This window comes from Callorhinchus milii, unplaced genomic scaffold (assembly GCF_018977255.1).
Source record: "Callorhinchus milii isolate IMCB2004 unplaced genomic scaffold, IMCB_Cmil_1.0 Scaffold2, whole genome shotgun sequence".
Lineage (NCBI taxonomy): Eukaryota > Metazoa > Chordata > Chondrichthyes > Chimaeriformes > Callorhinchidae > Callorhinchus > Callorhinchus milii.
In genome coordinates this window covers 6,042,030-6,062,616 of record NW_024704743.1, presented here as the reverse complement: position 1 = coordinate 6,062,616, position 20,587 = coordinate 6,042,030, and the positions used below count along the sequence as shown (strand labels likewise).

General features: G+C 40.4%; 1 protein-coding gene and 1 non-coding gene across 4 annotated transcripts in view; one reads left to right on the top strand and one right to left on the bottom strand.

Moving 5' to 3' along the window:
• Positions 1 to 20,587, bottom strand: part of acbd5a (acyl-CoA binding domain containing 5a) — a 51,472-nt gene that overhangs the window by 30,343 nt on the left and 542 nt on the right. For 2 of the 3 annotated variants that reach the window (XM_042332429.1, XM_042332431.1), the window contains exons 2-3: positions 15,299 to 15,419; positions 7,344 to 7,416 (exon numbers count right to left, since the gene is read on the bottom strand). In XM_042332429.1, coding sequence (XP_042188363.1) covers positions 7,344 to 7,416; positions 15,299 to 15,419 — 194 coding nt within the window. Of the gene's footprint in view, positions 1 to 7,343; positions 7,417 to 15,298; positions 15,420 to 20,587 lie in introns of those variants that run through there. The other variant, XM_042332430.1, reaches the window with a different exon arrangement.
• Positions 184 to 253, top strand: trnat-cgu. The gene has a single exon. It is a non-coding gene; the product is annotated as a tRNA-Thr (tRNA).

The following is a 20,587-nucleotide window of genomic DNA, read 5'->3' as shown; positions in this document are numbered from 1 at the left end:
GCTCCCACAGAGCACCTCGTGAAGTTGAAACGTTTCTAAACAATTCACTGGCAATTAGTCAGGCATGATATTAATTCTTACATTTGATATAGAACCTTTCACATTGGGATGATGTCGCAATGTGCTTCACTGTAGCCAGATGCAGCAGACAATTTGGTACCAAACAGTCATGATAAATTGTGGAGTCCTATAGCTCAGTGGTTAGAGCACTCGCCTCGTAAGCGAGACCTAGGTTCGATTCCCAGCAGGACGAAACCTTGGGCAAGTTTCCTTACTCCACACGCCTAATAATAATCCCTCAAGAAAACAAAACAATAATAAATTTGTCACTTCAATCCACGACAGTTTGTAGGACACTGCTGTGCGCAATTGGCTGCCGTGTTTCGCCGGCAAATATACAGTCAATTCACTTTACAGTATATTCTGTGAAGCGCTTTGAGATGTCTAGAAGATGTGAAAAGCTCTATATCAAAATGGAAGGATTATCATTATTATTATAAATAGATAAATACAGACAGATATGATTATAGTTCACGACAGCTATCAGTCTACGGATGCAATAAAACTGAACTTCCCTCAAATTGTCAAACTTACCTCAAAGATGTAATAAGTGACAAGGTGATATCTAATTGCTTGGTCCCAAAAAATACTGCTCTCTAAATACTGGATTTATGCTGAAAGCAAGAATGTAAGGAGATATTGCAAGCTTCTGAAATTAAAGTAGTTTAGACAAAAATATTAAGCTCACGAAAGAGGAAATCAATTTTGTGAAATCAATGGCCAACGCCTATTTGATCAAATATCATATTTATTGTTTTGACAGACATAACTACATTTTGTTTTAAGTACAGCAAATGTAACCACTGCTGAAGTGATAGCCCAGACAGTATGAGGCTTGGAATATACAACGCTACGTTCCCAGTAGATTTGTGCATACTTCTGGCACAAGCAATCACTTAGGTGAAATTAATTTATCTTAATACAATATGTCCAAAAAAGGTCGGAACCTGTCAAAGTATGAAAGCTAAAAGCCAGCATGTCTGTTCAGTGAGAAGAGCAAGATCACAAAGACGACAAAATCTTGGCAAGAACAGGTATTGCCAACATTATTTATACATGTTCGAAACAGATTTACTGCTGCGACAGTTAGTGGCTTCAGATACAATGTAAAGCAATCTTGACTGTTTCATACAGTATAAACTTACTGACTTTTTCAGCTGGAATGCTATATTACTATAAACACTTAATGTGAAACCAAGGTCAAGCACCTTTTCCCGTATAAAGCAGCCTGAAATTAAGCTAATAGAAAATGGATGACGTTTGGTTTAATGGAGGAATTGGTATAATGTTGCAGGAACATTTCGATTGGTGAGTAAGCCTGTTGCTGAGTAAGCCTGGTATGCAGTATTGGAGTTGGACCTCGAGCTGGCACATCACAAGCTGTCCTTCAAAAATCCTCCCACCACATTGAAGGCAGATGTCTGCCAGGTAGCTGATAAGTAAACTCTCCTAAGGCTTGGGCGACAGCTGTTGGAAGGCGTAACATGGCGTCTTCGTTGCCTTCGTTCCTCCGGGTCTGGCCTCCTCCTCGCCCCCCCGAGTCCTCCGCTCCACCCTCGGCGGCTGTGCCTTCAGCCACTATGCCCCGAGGCTCCGGAACTGCCTTCCTCACTCCCTTCGTCTCGCTCCCTCCCTTCCCATTTTCAGGTCTCCGCTGAAGACCTTTCTTTTCGACCGCGCCTTTGGGCACCTTCCCTCCCCCTCCCCCGGTCCCGGGATTCCTTTACTGTAAAGCGCTCTGAGACACCGTCCGGCGTGGAGGGCGTTATATAAATCAAAGTTGTTGTTGTTGTTACATGTCCTAGTTGTGGACAGAAAGATGGTGGCAAGGCTCTCACGTACTTCATACTGAGCTGTGTTGCTCACCGGAAAGCTCACAGGGAGTTCCCAGTACCCAGTGAGGTCCCATGAACAGCCATGAAATGAGTGACAAATTTTATTTGGGGGATTTTTGTTGGCCAGGTCTCTGGGAGCGGTGACATCGTTCAACATGGTGTCACAGTATATCAAATGCAAGTGTGATTTTTTAAAATCATTGTTAAAGTATTCAATGTTGTAGCTATTTACCAAACAAAATGACTACATTATGCCCTTAATACATCTAAAACATGTACTCAGAACATGTACTTCCACCAAGTGCTGCTCTGAGACTATATTTGATCTAGCGTTAACATACTGACGCAAATAAAAGTCTTTGCTGTAATATTCAACAATATAATGTTATCACATCGCTTATAGCCTCTTATTAAGCATGAAATTCCAGCCTTAGCTATTAAGTTAAGGCTGGATTACGGAACCTCCCTCCTCATCGGAGTTCCCAACTCTTCCCTTCACAAGCTGCAAATCATTCAAAACTCTGCAGCTCATGTACTCTCGCGCACCAGGCTCCGTGACTCCATCACTCCCACCCTCGCCCGACTCCACTGGCTCCCCATCCCCCAGAGGATCGAGTTCAAGACCCTCGTCATCACTTTTAAGGCCATCCATGGCCTTGCCCCCTCCTACCTCTCTGACCTGCTGACCCCCTAGCAACCTGCCCGCTCACTCCGTTCAGTGTGCTCCGGACTGCTCCATGTCTCCCGCCCAACCATCGGTGGCCGAGCTTTCAACCTCTCTGCCCCCACACTCTGGAACTCCATCCCACCGTCCCTTTGCCTCGCTTCCTCCCTCGCCTCCTTCAAGGCCGGTCTCAAGACCCTTCTCTTCGATCGTGCCTTTGGTCGCCCTCCCACCTCTCTGTCTTCCCTCAGCCCTACACCATCCCTCCCCCCCATGCTCGGGCCCCGACACCTGACTGTTCAGCACTTTAGGACGTCCTCCCAATGTGAAAGGCACTCTATAAATGTAATTTTCTTGTTGTTGTAAGCCTTAGCTTTTAAGAATAGGTCTTAAACTTTGAAGCTCGCACAGATTGTAAAAACAAACTCTTAAACTCAGTTTTAGTTGTTGTTAGGAACTCCATCCCACAGTCCCTCTGCCTCGCCCTCTCCCTTGCCTCCTTCAAAACCCATCTCAAGACCCTCCTCTTTGACCATGCCTTTGGTCACCTTCTGACCCCTACCTGCCACCCTTCCTGATCCCAACCACCAGCTAGGGTGCTGATCCCTGACTGTCCAGGGTCTTGGGACGTCCTCCTGACATGAAAGGCGCTATACAAATGTAATTTGTGGCTGTTGTTATGGTTAATTTGGAAGCTATTTTTCAGAAATTCTTAAAAAGAACCAGCTTCCAAATTTAGATTGAATTTAAGGATTTTCTGCATCCATTATGATAGTGAGAATCACTCATTGATCTTGGGGGGAAAGGAAAAATGCAAAGACTATTATTAACTATTAAAAAATCCTCATGAACGTGGGAGATACATGGAGTCAAAGTCGATATTGCCTCCAGTATAATTACTTTAATATATTCTCTGTATGCACTATCATAGTGCACTGTAATAGTACATCCATACAGTCCTAACATGTTATCGTGACTGATGTCACTGAACACGTGACTGAAGAAAATGAAGACTGGGCCACAGGCCAGAAAAAAACCTGAGCCACCTCTGACCCCTGATGTAAACAATCTATTCACCTTGATTTACCCAATTTATCTACATGTCCCTTATTCAGTGATGATAATAATCCTTCCCTTTGATGTTCCCATTACTTCTTCCCGTTCCCAGTCTTATTACTTTGCATTTATCCATATTAAATTACATCTGCCATTTGTCAAATTCATCTCCGATTCATTGAAATCTCTCTGCTTGTTCTTTTCCATTGTTTCCAATTCCTCTTCCCTCTCCCCAACACAAAGCAAGCTGATCTTTTGAATCATATTATCAAAAGGGAGAACATGTTTTATTGCAGTCTGTATGAACAAAAACAGATGTAAGATCCTGCTATATGTTCGGTAGTTGAGGTCATGTCTACAATTTTTGGGACTGACCTGAAGAAACATAATAGTACTGCATTGCACAAAACCTTTTTGGGGGGTCAGCCGGGTGTCTGACACATGTGGAAACCCATTGGTGAAATGGAATGCACTCTCTCCCTGAAGGGATGCATCCTGCTTTCCTGATTCCAGTTGGCAAGAGGCAAGGCTTGTGGACCCCAGAATGAGCGTTTGGGTACTGCTGGAGTTTAACCAGCTAAAACAGCATAGCTTGCTATTGATATTGCTCTCTGGGAAGCTTTCCCACAGCTTGTCCAGCTGGGACCACCCGACCCATTAGGGCGAGCTGAGTGGGATGATTCCCTGCCCCCAGTGAATTCCAAGTCCTACCAATGAGCCAGGCTGGCTGTGCTGTCATCAGCAGTGCCTGGAGTACTGTAGACCCACCTGGCTCAGGAACCCGACTACCGAAATGTTGGGCAAGTTTTTTTATTCCACATGACTCCATTTACTTAGCAGTAAGTAGGAACCCGGTTGTTAGTCAATTGGCGGATCGCTTCTCCGGGGTAATAATCTCTTCCAAAAAAATAAAATAATAATTTGGTCACTCAATCCACGACTGTTTGTGGGACGCTGTTGTGCACAACTAGATGCCGCATTTCACTACAAAATATACAGTCAATTCACTTTACAGTATATTCTGCAAAGCCCTTTGGACTTCTTGAAGACGTGATAAGGCACGTCATCAAATACGAGGATTATTATTATTACCGAGACTGCCATAGAGGGCTGGCTTGATTCCGACTTTCTGTTGCCAAACATGTCGCCTTGGACCCAGACAGCTCCAAGGGGAGCCTGCATACTTCCTTCCCAAGGATGATACCCATAATGTAATGGCTATTTAAAGTTAGCTGCATTTTAATAACCAAAAATGGCACAAAAACATGATCAGTGCAAGGATACCTTATCTAAATCAGCAACTTAAACTCTAAAGAAATTCTGCTGAGGCCAGCAACAATATTATTTCTGAATAGATCAAACCATTCTGTTATTTCCTTTGGGGACATGTGATATGCTGAAGTTGATAAGTTCTATTATACATTCTTCGCTGACAAGAAAGATTTCAGACTCTCCAACAAAACAAATTTAATTCAGTCTTCTGAGCCACCTTTATGTACGCCATTAACTGTATAGGCTTCTGAGTGCCAACATTTGTCAATTGATTTCTGCTAAATCTACAAATTTATAGTTCACATAATTTCCATGAACTGTGTCTACCAGAATCACAAGATACATCTCATTCTAGTAGGTCCATAATACCCTGTATAAAGTTTTGTTAAAGTGCTCTGGGACCCTAGCCTCCGTGAAGGGCATTATATAAATGCAACTTATGTTGTTATTATTTAAAATATTAGGATACAGCAACACAGAGCAGCATTACTATAATCTGTCAAACAGCAGCACAAATGAACTTTCCTTGTATAAGGCAATTCCGCTAGAATACCCACTGGTTGAATGCAAGCTCACTCAAGAGCATGTGTCTAATGGAGACCTGAGCTAACCACAATACACCTGGTTTCCCACGCTAAAAATTGTCCAACTTCCAGGTTGTCAGCTCACCACTGATGTAATTTCCTGTGAGCTATCACGCCATGAAAGAATTGATGTCAGCAAGCTTCTTGCACATAGAACCTGACAATGAGGAATTCGGACATTTCTTATGATGACTTACAACGTGAGTGATTGGACCCAGACAAACGCATTACAATGGGGTTGCCCTGTAACAATAATAATACTTGCATTCGAATAGCGCTTTATCAGGTCTTCGAGACGTCTCAAAACGCTTCACATAATATCCTCTAAAGTGAATTGACTGTATATTCCATGGGCAAAATGGAAGCACTAATGACATAGATCCATCACTGGAGCTCAGAGAAAGCCAGTGGGCTAACAGCTTAAAGGAACTACTCTATTGAACAGATTCAAGTTGTGCAGAGCAAACCACCACCACGAACTTGCTAATAAACACCTGCAACAGATCATCTTCTCTTGATGGTGATGCAAACTGGTCTGTGGTCCCATTGGTGCCAGCCAAAGGAAACTGTTTTGCTTCTGTTCTTGGTGGAATTTGCACTCATACTCATACACAAAAAGTTATAGAAAAATGGCTTATCAGGATATTGCAGCAAGCTGCCACAGAACCGCAGGAACATTTCAGTTCTTCAATAAATATGTAGTTTACAGCGAGTCCCTTCATTTATAAATGGAAAGTGCCAGAAAAGAGAGTGAGAAGGTTTATGCTAATTCAGCTACCTACAGTGCTATTGGATTACATTTCATTTTACACCACAAATCAATTCTCCCCCCTTTTCAAAGCAATGACTCATTCTGGGTCACAATATCACGGGCGTTAGTCGTCCTTTTTTAACATCTTTTCCAACAAGTCATTTTTAAGTCAGGCTTAACAACAACTTGTGTATATATATATACACACACATACATATAGCATCATTCACGCAGGATAGTGTCTTGGAGCGCTGAGACAAATGCTGTTGGTGGATTCCTCAACCACTGTGTCAAAGGTAAGCCATATCCTGTCTACTGCCAATGCCAACACAGGCTGAATAGAAATCAAGACCCCAAAACGCGGCAGATATGGATTACTCCACGGATTACTATTCTTTATCATTTGGTCAACCTCCACAATCAAAAAGCATTCCGCAGTTCTAATAAATCTACTGGTCCTAGTGCAGCAGACCAGATGGGAATCAAGGCAATAAGTCTTTGGAAAAGCATGAAGAATGCCCCAACTGACCTAGCTGCTTTACAAATGGCTTCCAGGGGTACTCTGTTCGTAATGGTCCAGGAAGTAAATGCTATACAAGAAAATGAACTGTAAACTGCTCTGGTGAGTCCTGCTGTGCCAATGAGTATTTCAAGGAGATATATTTCGCAAACCAGTTTTCTAATCTCCAATTAGTAATCATTTTTCCAAGTTTTTGTTTCCAAAAGAGAACCAGCACTGTATTACTTTGGAAGAAACGCCATGTAGTAGATAAAAATGTCAGCACATCAACTTCCTGAAACAAATTAAACTAGCACGATTTTGTGTACAAAATGTGAGATCAGAAGACATTTCTTCACAGAAAGGGTTCTAAGAATGTGGAACGCACTGCCACAGAAGGAAAACAAATTGGTCGGAAAGTTTAAAAAAGGGAGATAGACAGTTACTTGGGAAGTGAAGAAAAGACATTAAGGAATATGGAGAAAAGGAATGAGAAATGCGATTAATAGGTCTGCCATGATCTAATAAAACAATGCAATTTATAACTCAGAATTATCTAGGTTTGGGTACACTATCACTATAGATCTACCAATACAAGTTTAAAAATACACTGTTGCCCTACCGTTTTCATTTCTTCAACATAGGCAATCATGGCTTCTTCTTTAGACATATCACCCAGGGAATTCCAAGCATCCCTAAATAATAAACACAAGAAGTCATTTAATGACTTATTACATGCAAAGCTGATTCTCGAAACTCCAGTCATTTCTAAACTAAACTGTTACACTGCTCAGGAAAAGAGTCACTGTAAAGGTAAACAACTTTTTTTTCTATCAGCCGAGGAAACGCCCAAATTTCAGAACCCAGATCTCAAACCGCAGGTATTCCCCAACAATAACTTGAATTTATATGGTTTCCTTCACGTAAACTAGCATCTTGAAGCACTTTATAGAGATGGTGCTTGACATTGAGTGAGGGAGGTGGGAAGGGAGGTCGCCTTCGGCACAGTCTAGGAGGGCGTTTTTAGGTAGTTTTTGAAGACAGAGAAGGGGAAATGAAGGGGTTGGTATCACTCTTGTCACAGGAACAGAAGGTTGACATACACAATTGAGCTGAAAAAAATTGAGCTGAGACTCCAGTGCTGTGCTGGGTCACTGCTGTATTGACCTTTGATGAGATGTTAAACTGAGGTCCCGTTAGCCTGTTCCGGTGGCCATTAAAAATCCTGTCATATTTTGAAAACAGAAGGCAGTTTCTTCCCAATATCTCCCAACCNAAAAAAAACAACAAAAATCCAAGCTGCCTGATTGAAAGATCACAGTAATCCTGACCCGTCTCTCTTACTCACACACCTTACCTCCCAACATGAAGGTGTTTTTTTAATCTTCTACCAGCTGTCTTAAACAGAATTTTTCCACATTAAGGCAAAATATAGGAACTTTTCAAAATTCTGCATGATTTTAAATTTTAAGACAGTGACCTTAATAATAATCCTTACATTCAATTTAGCACCTTAACATGCCATCTAGATGTCTCAAAGCGGATATACTGTAAAGTGGAGTGACTCAGTATTTTATGGGTGTAACGCAGCAACCAGTAGCCCACAGCTAAACTAAACCCATGAGAAATGAAAAGCTGCTGAGGTCCAAGCCCAAACAGTTTCTAGGCAGGGTCATGATTAGCAAGTGATTTGCGTTAGCGCTCCTGCCTTTCTGAAGCTCTAGGGAACTAAGTCCAATTGCAACACCAACTCCCTCCCTCCCATCTTGCTAGTCAGTTTCAGCTTAGAAAATGCCTCTCATCAACTGAACCACTGGGTAGCACTTTATGACAATACAAACAACAGTATTTTGTAAGCGGTGGTAGATGACTATTCTTTGACTGTGAATACTTTTGTAAATGAGAAGGACGATGCAGATATGCTCGTTGTCCATAAGAAGGGAGTTGGGTTCAGCAAAAAGTGGGAAACTGATGATGTGTTCAAATGTGGAAAAACATTTCATTCCTCACTACTGATGCTTTTCCCGTCCTCAGCAAAACATTCCCTAAAAAAGCATACTTGCCTTGAACTTCAACCAATTTGCATTTTTGGTGGCTTGAGGAAAGCCAGGAAATGTGGCATGATAGCCACCACCAAAGGAACAACACAACTGTCTGACAGTTAAATACTGTACAAACTGAGTTAAGACCACTGGAAAGTTTGCAACTATGTTAATACTGCGGCCAAACTAACGTTTAACAGATCTACACAACAAATAACTTCCAAACTCAAGTAACACACTTGGATAGCGATTTTTTTTTAAAAATTATGCTCAGACCAAGTTCATATTCCCACATCTGGGTTAGTGGGAGACAAGTTTAAAAAAGGGAGATAGACAGTTACTTGGGAAGTGAAGAAAAGACATTAAGGAATATGGAGAAAAGGAATGAGAAATGCGATTAATAGGTCTGCCATGATCTAATAAAACAATGCAATTTATAACTCAGAATTATCTAGGTTTGGGTACACTATCACTATAGATCTACCAATACAAGTTTAAAAATACACTGTTGCCAGTGATGGTAACAGTGACAAATGGAGGAATATTACTATTCCTCATTATACAACAATATGGAGGAATTATTGTATAATTCCTTCAATGGATGTTGTATCAGGATAGAAAAATATTCTTACCTTTGCAGATTTCTATTTCCCTGTCATATCCAAACTGCCCCTAATAATAATAATAATTGTGAGACATCCAAGGGGGTATTAAATTTTACTAGTGGGCAACCTTGGCATTCAGTTTGATCCTCAGTTATCTTTCCTCCCTCAGTACCAGGCCCTGACCAAGATACTTTTTCTCCACCTTCACCACATTGCTTAACTTCATCCCTCTCTCACACTCAACAATGCCAAACTCTCCCCAGCTCCAACATCCTGTAGCTCAGTGGTTAGAGCACTCGCCTTGCAAGCGAGACACCTGGGTTCAATCCCAGGCAGGGCGAAACCGTGGGCAAGTTTCCTTACTCCACACACCAAATAATAATCCCTCCAAAACAAAACAATAATAAATTGGTCATTTTCAATCCATACTGTTTGTGGGACGCTGCTGTGCGCAATTGGCTGCTGCGTTTCGCTCATAAATATACAGTCAATTCACTTTACAGCATATTCTGTGAAGCGCTTTGAGACGTCTAGAAGATGCGAAAAGCGCTATATCAAATGCAAGGATTATCATTATTATCCAAGAGCTGTAGCTCATCCAAAATTTCACTGCCTGCATCCTTACCCACGCAAAACGTTTCCCAACCCATCACACCACTCCTTGCCAAGCTCCATAAGCTCCCCTCTCAGATCAATTGTCCACAAATCTCTAAACACCCTCACTTCTCCTTACTGAGTAAACCTTTTTTTTAAAAAAAGTTAATCCCACATTCCACTTCTCACCCAATATCCTTTAATTTTTACAGTGGTTGTTTGAGCTTCCTTTCAAAATTTCCCAGATAGAATTTTTTGTAAATAATCTAAATCCTTATAAAATCAGCAAGTTACATTGTCTTATTGTTTTGACCAACTTTTGTCAATGGAAAAAGAAGAATTCTGAAAAGTGGATATTAGACTCAAAATTATGTAGATATTACAAATCAACATCTTTTGAGGAAGATCAGTTGAGAGATAAAATAGTTTGTTTTCTCATTAATTAAGGACATATTATAAAAAACAATGACAAGACAAAGCATTCTTAATCAAAAACTCCATACCATTTTCAAAATAACAGCCAAGTATTTCAAAGATTAGTATCACTTNAAAAAACTCAATAAAGAACATTTGACTTTAATTATAGTTTTTTCTAATTATGAAAGCAAACATATTTGTCCTGCTATTTGCATCACTGGGCAACGTGGCTTGAAAGAGTCATTGTGGTTGTTGGTTAGATTATACTGAAATAAGACTGTTGAAACAAGCATGGTAAGCACCTCATGGCCTAATGTTATTTCAATGGCCACACTGTCAAGTAGATTGACTCGGTTAAGATGAGTCACGGATCATACTAGCTTATAAAACAAAACAGAAATAGACTGGAAACAATTGATGTCAAATCTACTTAAATAATTTTTGAAATGGGTTCTGATGGCTATCGCTTTGCGATACCTGTAGCATAGTGGTTAGCACATTCGCCTCGTAAGCGAGAGGACTCAGGTTCGATTCCTGGGTGGGGCGAAGCCTTAGTTTTCTTACTACAAACGTCTCTGTTTACTTAGCAGTAAGTAGGAACCTGATTGTTCAGATCGATTTTCCGGAGGCAACAAATCCCTTCAAAAAAAATAATTATTTGGTCACTCCATCCATGACTGTTTATGGGACACTGCTGTGCACAATTGTCTGCCGTGTTTCTCCCGTTGTGTATATTTTCTGTAGATAAAGTCAATCCAGTTTCCAGTATATTCTGTGAAGCACTTTGAGACGTCTCAACGACGTGATAAAGCACTAAATCAAATATAAGTATTATTATTATTATATTATTAAACAGCCTGCTTGGGGGTGGGATTTGCCAACAAGTTTTTCTTTGTTGTTTTCTGTTTGATTTCAGTTCTGTGCATTAATTGTTTTTCCTCATATACAGTACTACAATGGTTAAACAGTAAGAAAGTACAGACACCAGGAAACTTCATTCCTGGTTGGTGAGTAGAACTTTAGAGAAGTCACCTAAAATAGCCTTCCTGCACAATAGCTGTTACTTGATCTTTTCACTAAAAAACAAGTAAAGGCTAATAAGGATGAAAGTGCTGCAATGCAACACAAAAGAACTAAACAAGAAAACAACAGAAGAACAATGAAAGATCATTGAAGGAGTGCTAAAAAAAAACTGATGTTACTTGTAACCTTGTCAAATTGCCAACATTTGGGTGGTGGATTTCAGTTTGGGTCAACCGGGAGCCTGATATAGGTAGAAACCCATCACCATGCTTAATAGTATCCAAACCAAACAGAGTTCCGTGCATCGCACCTACACATGGAAATTCCCATGTAGTGGAGTGGAATGCACACTCTCTCCCTGGAGGAACTCATCCTGCTTACCTAATTCCAGAGAGAAAAAGGTGTAGGTGGGCAGGAACCAAGGCTGAGGAATCTCAGAGGTACTGCCGGGGTTTAACCAGCTAAAACCGCAAAGCTTGACACTGTCTGACATGCTGCCCATATAATGCACGTTGCAAAGTAAAGGCAACATTATTAAACAGATAGTGATTTCATCAACAAATGCAGCAATACCTGTTAGCATTTCCTGTCATCTTCCAAATAACAGCTATTTTTCACAAAATGTGTAGAAGTACATTAGCAGGAAATCAACATCCAAACCACCAACAGTCGATGTTCTTAAAATAGGCCCCATTAGAGTTTTCAAAAGAAAGCAGTCAGACATCTATTTTGCAGCTGAAAGGGTAAGTTTGCTCTCAAAACTCAGGTACAAAAACATATTATGGGGGGGGGGGGGCATTTTCACAGCAGCAAAGAATTGGGTCCGTTGCAGTGCATTTCTTCGCCAATAACGATCCTCATGCTGATCCAAGGTGACCTGCTTGCCAATGCAATGTTGGAATTAAGACAGTTCCATCTGTGGCAAGCTCAGTCACCTGGTGCCCGAGCCGGCGGTTCTGTAGTAGTCCAAGGCACTGCTGATGGAAGATCAGCCGGCTCAACGGCAGGACCTGAAGGATCATGGAAGAAGTATGGATATTTCCTATTCGACTCCTATTAATTTTGCAAGCTTAAGCCCAAACTGTTGGTCCCAGGGGGCAAAGCAGCGAGAAGCTTGACAGACTATGCTTTCAATGCCAAGCTATGTGGTTTTAACTAGTTAACCTCCAGAAGTACCCTAATGCACATTCTAGATTGCTTAAGATTGGCTCTTGCCGACCTGCGCCTAACTTGCAGGAAGGTGAGCAGGGTTCTCCAGGAAGAGAGTGTGCATTCCATTCTAGACACAGGAAATTTCAATGCGTCGGTTGCATACATATGTGGAACTCTGTATGGTTTGGATATTCTTAAGCATAACAATGGTTTCCGCACCTGTCTGGCAAACCAAAATAAAAAAAACACCAACAAGGTTACAAACCCACCCAAAAAAAAATCTTTAAATGGGATATGGTTTACTTTGACCATCTCACTTATGCCTACTATCAGGAAAAGATACCTTTCTAGATGGTGCAGTCAACAAAGGTGGAGTTGTCAACATTAAAACATGCTGGGAGTCACAATTATGATCAGTAAATGTGATTAACTGCTCAGTTACACATTGAACTTTGTATTTTTAAAAGTGACATTTCAAAACCTAAAATGAGCAATAGTTGGTGGATTTTCAACAAAAGAACTTGCAATTTTATCATACTTTAAACCTCAAAATGTCTCAAAGTAATTACTATCACATGTAGACAAAGGAAGCTATTTTGTGCACAAACAACCATGAGTTAGCAATAACATTTAAATGCTAGAAGGTTTGAAGGTAAGATAAACGCAGGTGAAAAATTATACAAATTTACAACAGAATGGATTAATGAGATAAGACAAATTCGAAAATTACAGGGTGCTAGCACAATCACTGAAACTACCATAATTGTATAAGGCTGCAAACATGCATTACATGAAGTTTAACATAGAGACTGGGTGCAGTGTGTCAAACACTAGCATTTCACCGTTATAACCTGGTTTTAAATCTAGCCTAGGCTGAGAATGAAAGCCTTTCTTCGCCAGTAGAGAAACCACAGAATTAATTGGGGATCAACAGGAAAAATATATACATACATCAGTATAAATAATTCACTCAAATAAACCATTATGATGGGCTGATTTGGAAAATATAAAGTTTGACACGTGTGCAGTGGAAAACAAAATGGCATTTTGAGGTTAATACATTGTCAGAACAGATGAAGGTTTCTCTCAACACTTGACTTGGGGAAACTTTTTTTCCACCCTCATGGAAACAGTTTCACAAACATCGGCCATCCTCGGCCATCTCACATAAGTTGTCAGTCTTTATGTGTGAGCCTAGACTAGTCAAACTGTTGGGTGTGGGCGTTTCAATCTTGTCCTCAACTGTTATTTACACAGACACACTTTTCAGCAGAGATCACTGGATAGCAATCATGATTGAAATTTCCCCTCCCAAATCCACAAAGCTGAAGCTAATGGTTTCATCTCTATTACTGCCCCATCTTGAATAATCTAATTCAAAGCAGATTGAGAATTGAATCTGAAATCTTGTAGGTCAATGTGGCTTAGTTTCAAGCAAAGCAACGGCTTTATCAGGTAAGCCATCAGCCGAACTCTTAATGCTGAGGATGGCTAAGTGTTCTATTCCCCTAACCGCTTCATCCTTTTAGCACCAAATCAATTAATATATCTTTCAAAACAGTTATTATAATAATCCTTGCAGTTGATAGTGCCTATAATATCAAAATGACTCAAGTTCTTCACAAGCAATTGCTGTTAAGTCCAGCAAATTTATATTTCGCCCACAAAGTATTTTCTGTGAAACGCTTTGAGACGTCCAGAAGACGTGATAAGGCCCTATATCAAATGCAAGGATTATTATTATTTGTAGGCAAAACAGCAGCCATTCTGCACACAGCAAGGCCCCATAAAGAGCCATAAAGCTATAAAGTGAATACAAATGAGGAGAAATCTCATCTATGTCTAAATTTACACTATTTCAAAGGATCCGGAATTTGGCAATTGTTGATTTCAATCTTAGCTTTCTGTAGTTCTTAAAAGAATTTATATCATACAGTTTTCAGAATGAAGTATCAATAAATATAATTGATTAAAAATATTGATTAGAAAGTGAATATTGTTATATAGGGAAACTCAGCAACTATTTTGTACCAGCAAATATCCGTAAACAATTAGAATAAATTAAACTGGGATAAATTTAGATGAAGATAACTGGGAGAAAGACTTCATGATTCTTTGTAATAGCAATGGCATAATCTCTTATGTGCCTGAATCACAAGACAGAACGATCCAAAATTAATATGAAAAAATTGGATGATGATCTGGAAATACATAATAAACTTGTATTTGATATAGATTTCTGTTATTTGACATGACCTCGCCTCGCAAGCGATTGGACCCCGGTTTGATTTCCGGGCAGTGCAAAGCCTTCGGCACACACCTCTGTTTACCTAGCACTAAATAGTAACCCGACTGTTTGTGGGACACTGCTGGGCGCGATTGACTGCCTTGTTTCACCCCCCAAAACACACAATCAATTCACTTTACACTATATTCTATGAAACACTTCAATACGTTTCACCCATGTGATAAGGTGCTATATCAAATGCAAGGATTATTATTATTATTAAGAGAAGACAAGATAATTGGGAGAAAGACTCCATGATTCTTTGAAATAGCAATTGGCATAATCTCTTAATGTATGTCTGAATCACAAAGCAGAAATGATCCTAAAATAAATATCAAAAGATGGATTAATGAACTGGAAATACATAGTAATCTTGTATTTGATAGAGACTGCTGTCATTTGACATAATGACAATTTTACTGCATCAATAAAGTTAGTAATTAAAAACAAACATTACCATTTATATTTGCCAATTGGATCCCAGAATCCAGGCCTCGGGGTGTTGCAGGGGCCCAGTGTTGCTTGTTTATAGTAACTGTAGAACTTCAACATCAGCTCATTTGATGGCTGAAATGAACCTATATAATAAAGCAAACACTTAATACTATATTTCCAACATTACTGTAATTCCAACATGTACAATCAGTTAACTTCTAATTAAAACATCCGGGAGTTGCAGATTCCATGCCACACATTCCCTTTATCCTTACTGGCATTTATTGATAACTGCTTCAAAGTGTGTAATGCTTGGGCAGAGGCAAGTTATCCTCCTCTAACAAATGAACAGCCTGACTTTATATGGTTAGAACACATTTCTTGGCAGGGAGTAAAGAGTTATGCTGTAGAGAGAGAACATATTACTGCATTTTAAACTTTTAATAGTAGTGGTTTAAAATACCTTTTCCAGTAAAACACTATAATTGTATAGTCCCATAAAAGAGATAACTACTGCATTTGCAGAATTACAAGAAGCAACCAAACACTTCACCTTATATGGATCTGGAAGTGTAAACTTTGCTCTCAGAGTTTTAGGTGTGAGATCACCATTCCAGTATCTGATTGGTTGTTTTTTTTTAAAAAAAGCATTATGTATTAGGAATGTGCTTTGGTATATTAAAACGTTATCACCTGCAGGCACTCAATTTTAAATTATTGTTGCTAACACAATACTAAATAATTATGTTTGAAAAGAATTCTGGCAAAGTGGAAGAGATCACCTTGCCCTGCTCTCTGGAACTCTCTCCGCTTTGCATACTGCCTCAATGCTCTTAAAATCCCTCTAAAACCTCCCATTATGCCTTCTTTTCCCCATTCCCCATCGTCCTCACCCTGGCTCCGTAAAGTGCTTTGAGACATTTAACAATGAGAAATAAATAATAAATAATCCTTGCATGTGGTATAGCACCTTTCACGTCAGGAGGACATCCCAAAGTGCATCCCAGTATTTACTGTGGAGTGGTTGTGTGTTTGTAGCCCGAATGCGGCAGACCAACTACACACAGCAATTGTACACTCCGAGAAGCTACCCCTCATCAAGTGCGCTTCAAGTTGTTTCTGTGCTCCAAATCTACATGTACCTTTTAAAAATCTGAAATCATGTAATCAGCTGCAATAAAATTACCTCTCAAAACTGAATCAATGTAATTTCAAATGGAGCTAACAAAAACAAGAATAACACCATGATATTTATATAGTGCCTTTTATATCCCAGGTACTGGACAGTAAATGGTTTGCACCCGAGCTGGGGCTTGGAATCAAGAGGGATGGAAGATAAGGGAGATGGGAAATTTTAATTTCCAAAAAAAAGTCACTGAAATATAAAAATAACATTTTTATAAAAATTACACTTCATGTCACTTCAAAGCCGAAATAGCAAAGAGAATACAGAAATATACCAGTTTCAAATAACCCAAATAATTCACATTTATGTGTACTCTTCACGTTAGGAGGACATTTCAAAGCATTTCACACAACTGACTGGGAGCCTGAGGTTGAGAAGGAGCTGGCGGGGGAGTGGGGGGGGGGGGGGGGGAAGGTGGGCAAAGTGGACAAGGTGGAAGGAATTCCAGAGAGATGGAATTCCAGAAGACAGCAGCCAAATGGCTGAATGCCCACCCACCAATGGTAGAGGAGAGTGGGTGGAGGATGTAAAGAAGGTTGGCATTTGCTAAGTGGAGGAAGCCATGGGGTAACAGGTCACGGGTCGCAGAGATTAGTTGGGGCAAAGCAATGCAGGCATTTAAGTCTGAGGATGAGAATTTTGAACTCAATCCACTGGGGGAAGGGGAAACAGTGCAGTCAGGCAAGGGTGTTGGGCTCGGAAACTCAATGCAGGTTTGCTGCTCATGTAGGGAGGATCTGGGGAGTTCTGCAAGGCGGGCATTGGATTTGTTGAGCATGGAGGTGATGAACACAAGAAGGAGGGTCTCAGCAGCAGGAGGATAGGTAGTGGCAGAGAAGGGTGATACTGCGGAGGTGAGAGAGAGCAGTTGAGAGCCCAGATGTATTGCTTGAAGGATAGTTGGGATCAAACTAGACACTGTGGATCTGCACTGGCTCTAATTAGGTGAAGTGAATATCAGTACAGGTTGAGGTAAGGAGCTGGTGATAGGAGAGCCAAGTGGAACAACTTTGATCTTGTTAATGTTGAGCTGTAGAAAGTTAGAACTGATCTAGCACTTGATGTCTGACAGGCAATCAGTCAGAACAGCAGTGTGCCTCGAATTACGGGTAGAGGAATAAAGAGTTGTGTAATATCTGCGTACATGTGGAAGTGGATCCTAATGTCTATGAATGACGTCACTGAGACAATAAGATGGCGAAAAGGAGGACAGAATAGAGCCCTGAGGAACACTGCATGCAACTGTGTGGAGTGGGAGGAAAAAACACTGGAACACTTAGTGAGGACACAAGAATTGCTAAGAGTGAAACTAGGACAGGACCTTGAAGAAAAGGTGGTGAAGAATGAAATTGTCAACATTTGAGAAGCAACAGAGAGGTACAAGAGAATGAAGAGGCAAAGAGAGCACAGGTCACAGATAGAGAGAACTTCATTAGTGACTTTTGAACAGGCAGATCAGTGCTGGAGGCAGGCTGGATTGTAAAGGTTCATGGAGGGATCAGTGGAGAGGAAGGAGGGAAGCAGAGACATGATGATTCATTCCAAGCCAACAACAAAAACTGGTATTTATATAGCACCTCTCACCCAGGGTGGCATCCCAGAGCGCTTTACCCGCAGCAGAGAGACGTTGATGGGAGCCAATGAGTATGGCTTCCGTCTTGCCGACATTCAGCTGATGGAAATTTGCGCTTAACAGGGCCTTGATGTCTGTCAAACAAGCTGACAAGACATCAGTGGACTGGGAGACGAAGCTGGAGGAAAAGTCGATTTGGGTGTCATCCACATAATAATAATAAGCCTTACACTTGATACGATGCTTTTCATGTCAGGTGGACAAAGCAAAGGACTTCAGAGTTGAACTGTAGGATTTACTGTAAAGTGTAGTTACTGTATTTTGTAAGTGAATGACTATTAGCTAATATCTATATTAGATTTCAAGAAGGAACTGGATAGATAGCTAATATTTGGTAATTTGCAGTGGTTCGGGAAAAAGATTAATTGGATTTAATGGATAGCTCTTTCAAAGAGCCAGCACAGACACAATGAGCCAAATTGCCTTCTTTTGTGCTGATTTCTTTGGTCAAATAATGGAAATTTCTGTTTGGTTGGTTTAGAGAGTGTACTCTCACCCTGGAAAGACACACCCTGTTTATTTAATCCCAGAAAGTTTGGATGCAAGTTGTCAAGAGTCAAGGTTTGGGGACCCTAGAATGTGCACTGGGTACTGCTGGAGTACATCCAGCTAAAACAGTGCAGCTTGCCATTGTGAACACAGCATTACCACCATCTTCCTGCCCACAGTCTAGAAACACATCCCTACCCACTGAGCTGTGGTTCTACCAGTTGGGGTAAAGTGAGCAACTGCTCAACTCTTTGCATATGAATCAAAGTAGGCACCAAGCCTTGGTTATGAGTGTATGTATATACACAAATGCAAATACTGTATCAAGAGCAGAGCTGGAGCGCAGAGATCTGATCCCAACTTTCATTTCACTATCACAGAGCTGCATCAAGTTTTAACTCCATAACTCGTTGCCAATCAACATTTTAACATAAGGTCACAGATTTAGCTATTAGTCTTTGTAGTAAACCTGTGTGTTACAGAAATTGGAGTCCTGTAGTATATTGGTTAGAGCGCTCATCTCCCAAGCGAGAGGACCTGGGTTCGATTCCCGGACAGGGAAAAACCTTAAGCAAATTTCCTTATTCCATACTCCTCCGTTTACCTAGCAGTTCGTAGGAACAGGGTTGTTAAATCGATTTGTCAGATCTCTTTCTGGGGGTAATAATCCCTTCCAAAATAAATAATAACAGTAATTTGGTTGCTCAACCCAGGACTCTTTGTGGGATACTGCTGTGCGCAATTGGCTTCTGCGATTCACCCACAATATATACAGTGAATTCACTTTACAGTATATTCTGTGAAGAACAACATGCATCTATATAGCACTCCTCATGCAGGGGAGTGTCCCAGAGCGCTTGACAAGAGGCAGAGCACGACGCCGAGCTTTGAAGTGCTTTGAGACATCTCAACGGTGTGCTAAGGTGCTACATCAAATGCAAGATTTATTATTATTAAGAAATTCAGCAACTCAGCTCTACGCATTAGTGCCTTTTATTACATGACAAATCCACAATTTTTAGATTTAATTATTTTTGACTAACAACAAGTCAGTCACTGAAATACAAATCTAAAAAATCATTTAAAGTACCCTTATTTGACCCCAGATGCAAAAGTTTGGCTTGAAATATGATACTCCCTCAACTGCACACAATTCAATGTTAGTTAAACCATGTACAGCTGTTCCTGCTCTTCTCCCATCCCACAATAAAGACTCTCCCTTCAACTAACCCAATGACAACTTATTGAAAGGACACTTAAAGCATCTGTATTTGTTGCCAATACGCAACGCCATTCTCCATTTAGAAGCACCTTTCAAATTGACAGATGGCCAGGCACCTGTTTGGAGATGTAAAGTACATTTAATCTAACACCAAGGTCTATACATCATAACAGTCAACTTAAAACAAAAATAAAAATCCCTTTCTATCATGTTTGGAATATAAATATTAAATTTAGTGTAAATAGATAATAGCACTGCCAGCACTAAATAAAGATTTGCATTTTAACTTAACTCATGATTTCAACTTCCCAAGTGAACAACGCAAATCACATTTTGTGACTTGCCATAATACATGTAGGAAGGACTGATCATAAAAAAATTGAGGAGCTGATTAATGTGACAGCTCCTGATAGCAGAACTGACATTAATAATAATAATAATAATAATGACATTAATAACAACAGAAGAGGCTGACAGGCTTGTGTATGGGGTATGGGAGAGGGGGACAAGAAGAGAACGGGAATGGAAGAGAAGCAGAAGCTTCACAGTAATAAAAAACATTAACAACAGCAATAATCCTCAAATTTGATAAGAGCGCCTTGTCACAACTTCCAGACGTCTCAAAGCGCTTCGCAGGATATACTGTAAAGTAAATTGATTGTATATTTTGTGGAGAAAACAAACCAAACCAGAGCTACTTTCAAGAACTGCGGCTGGTGGGGGGTGAAGTTACAAAAGAGGTGGGAGGGGGAGAGAGAGAGGTGAGGGGTGGGGGGGGAGG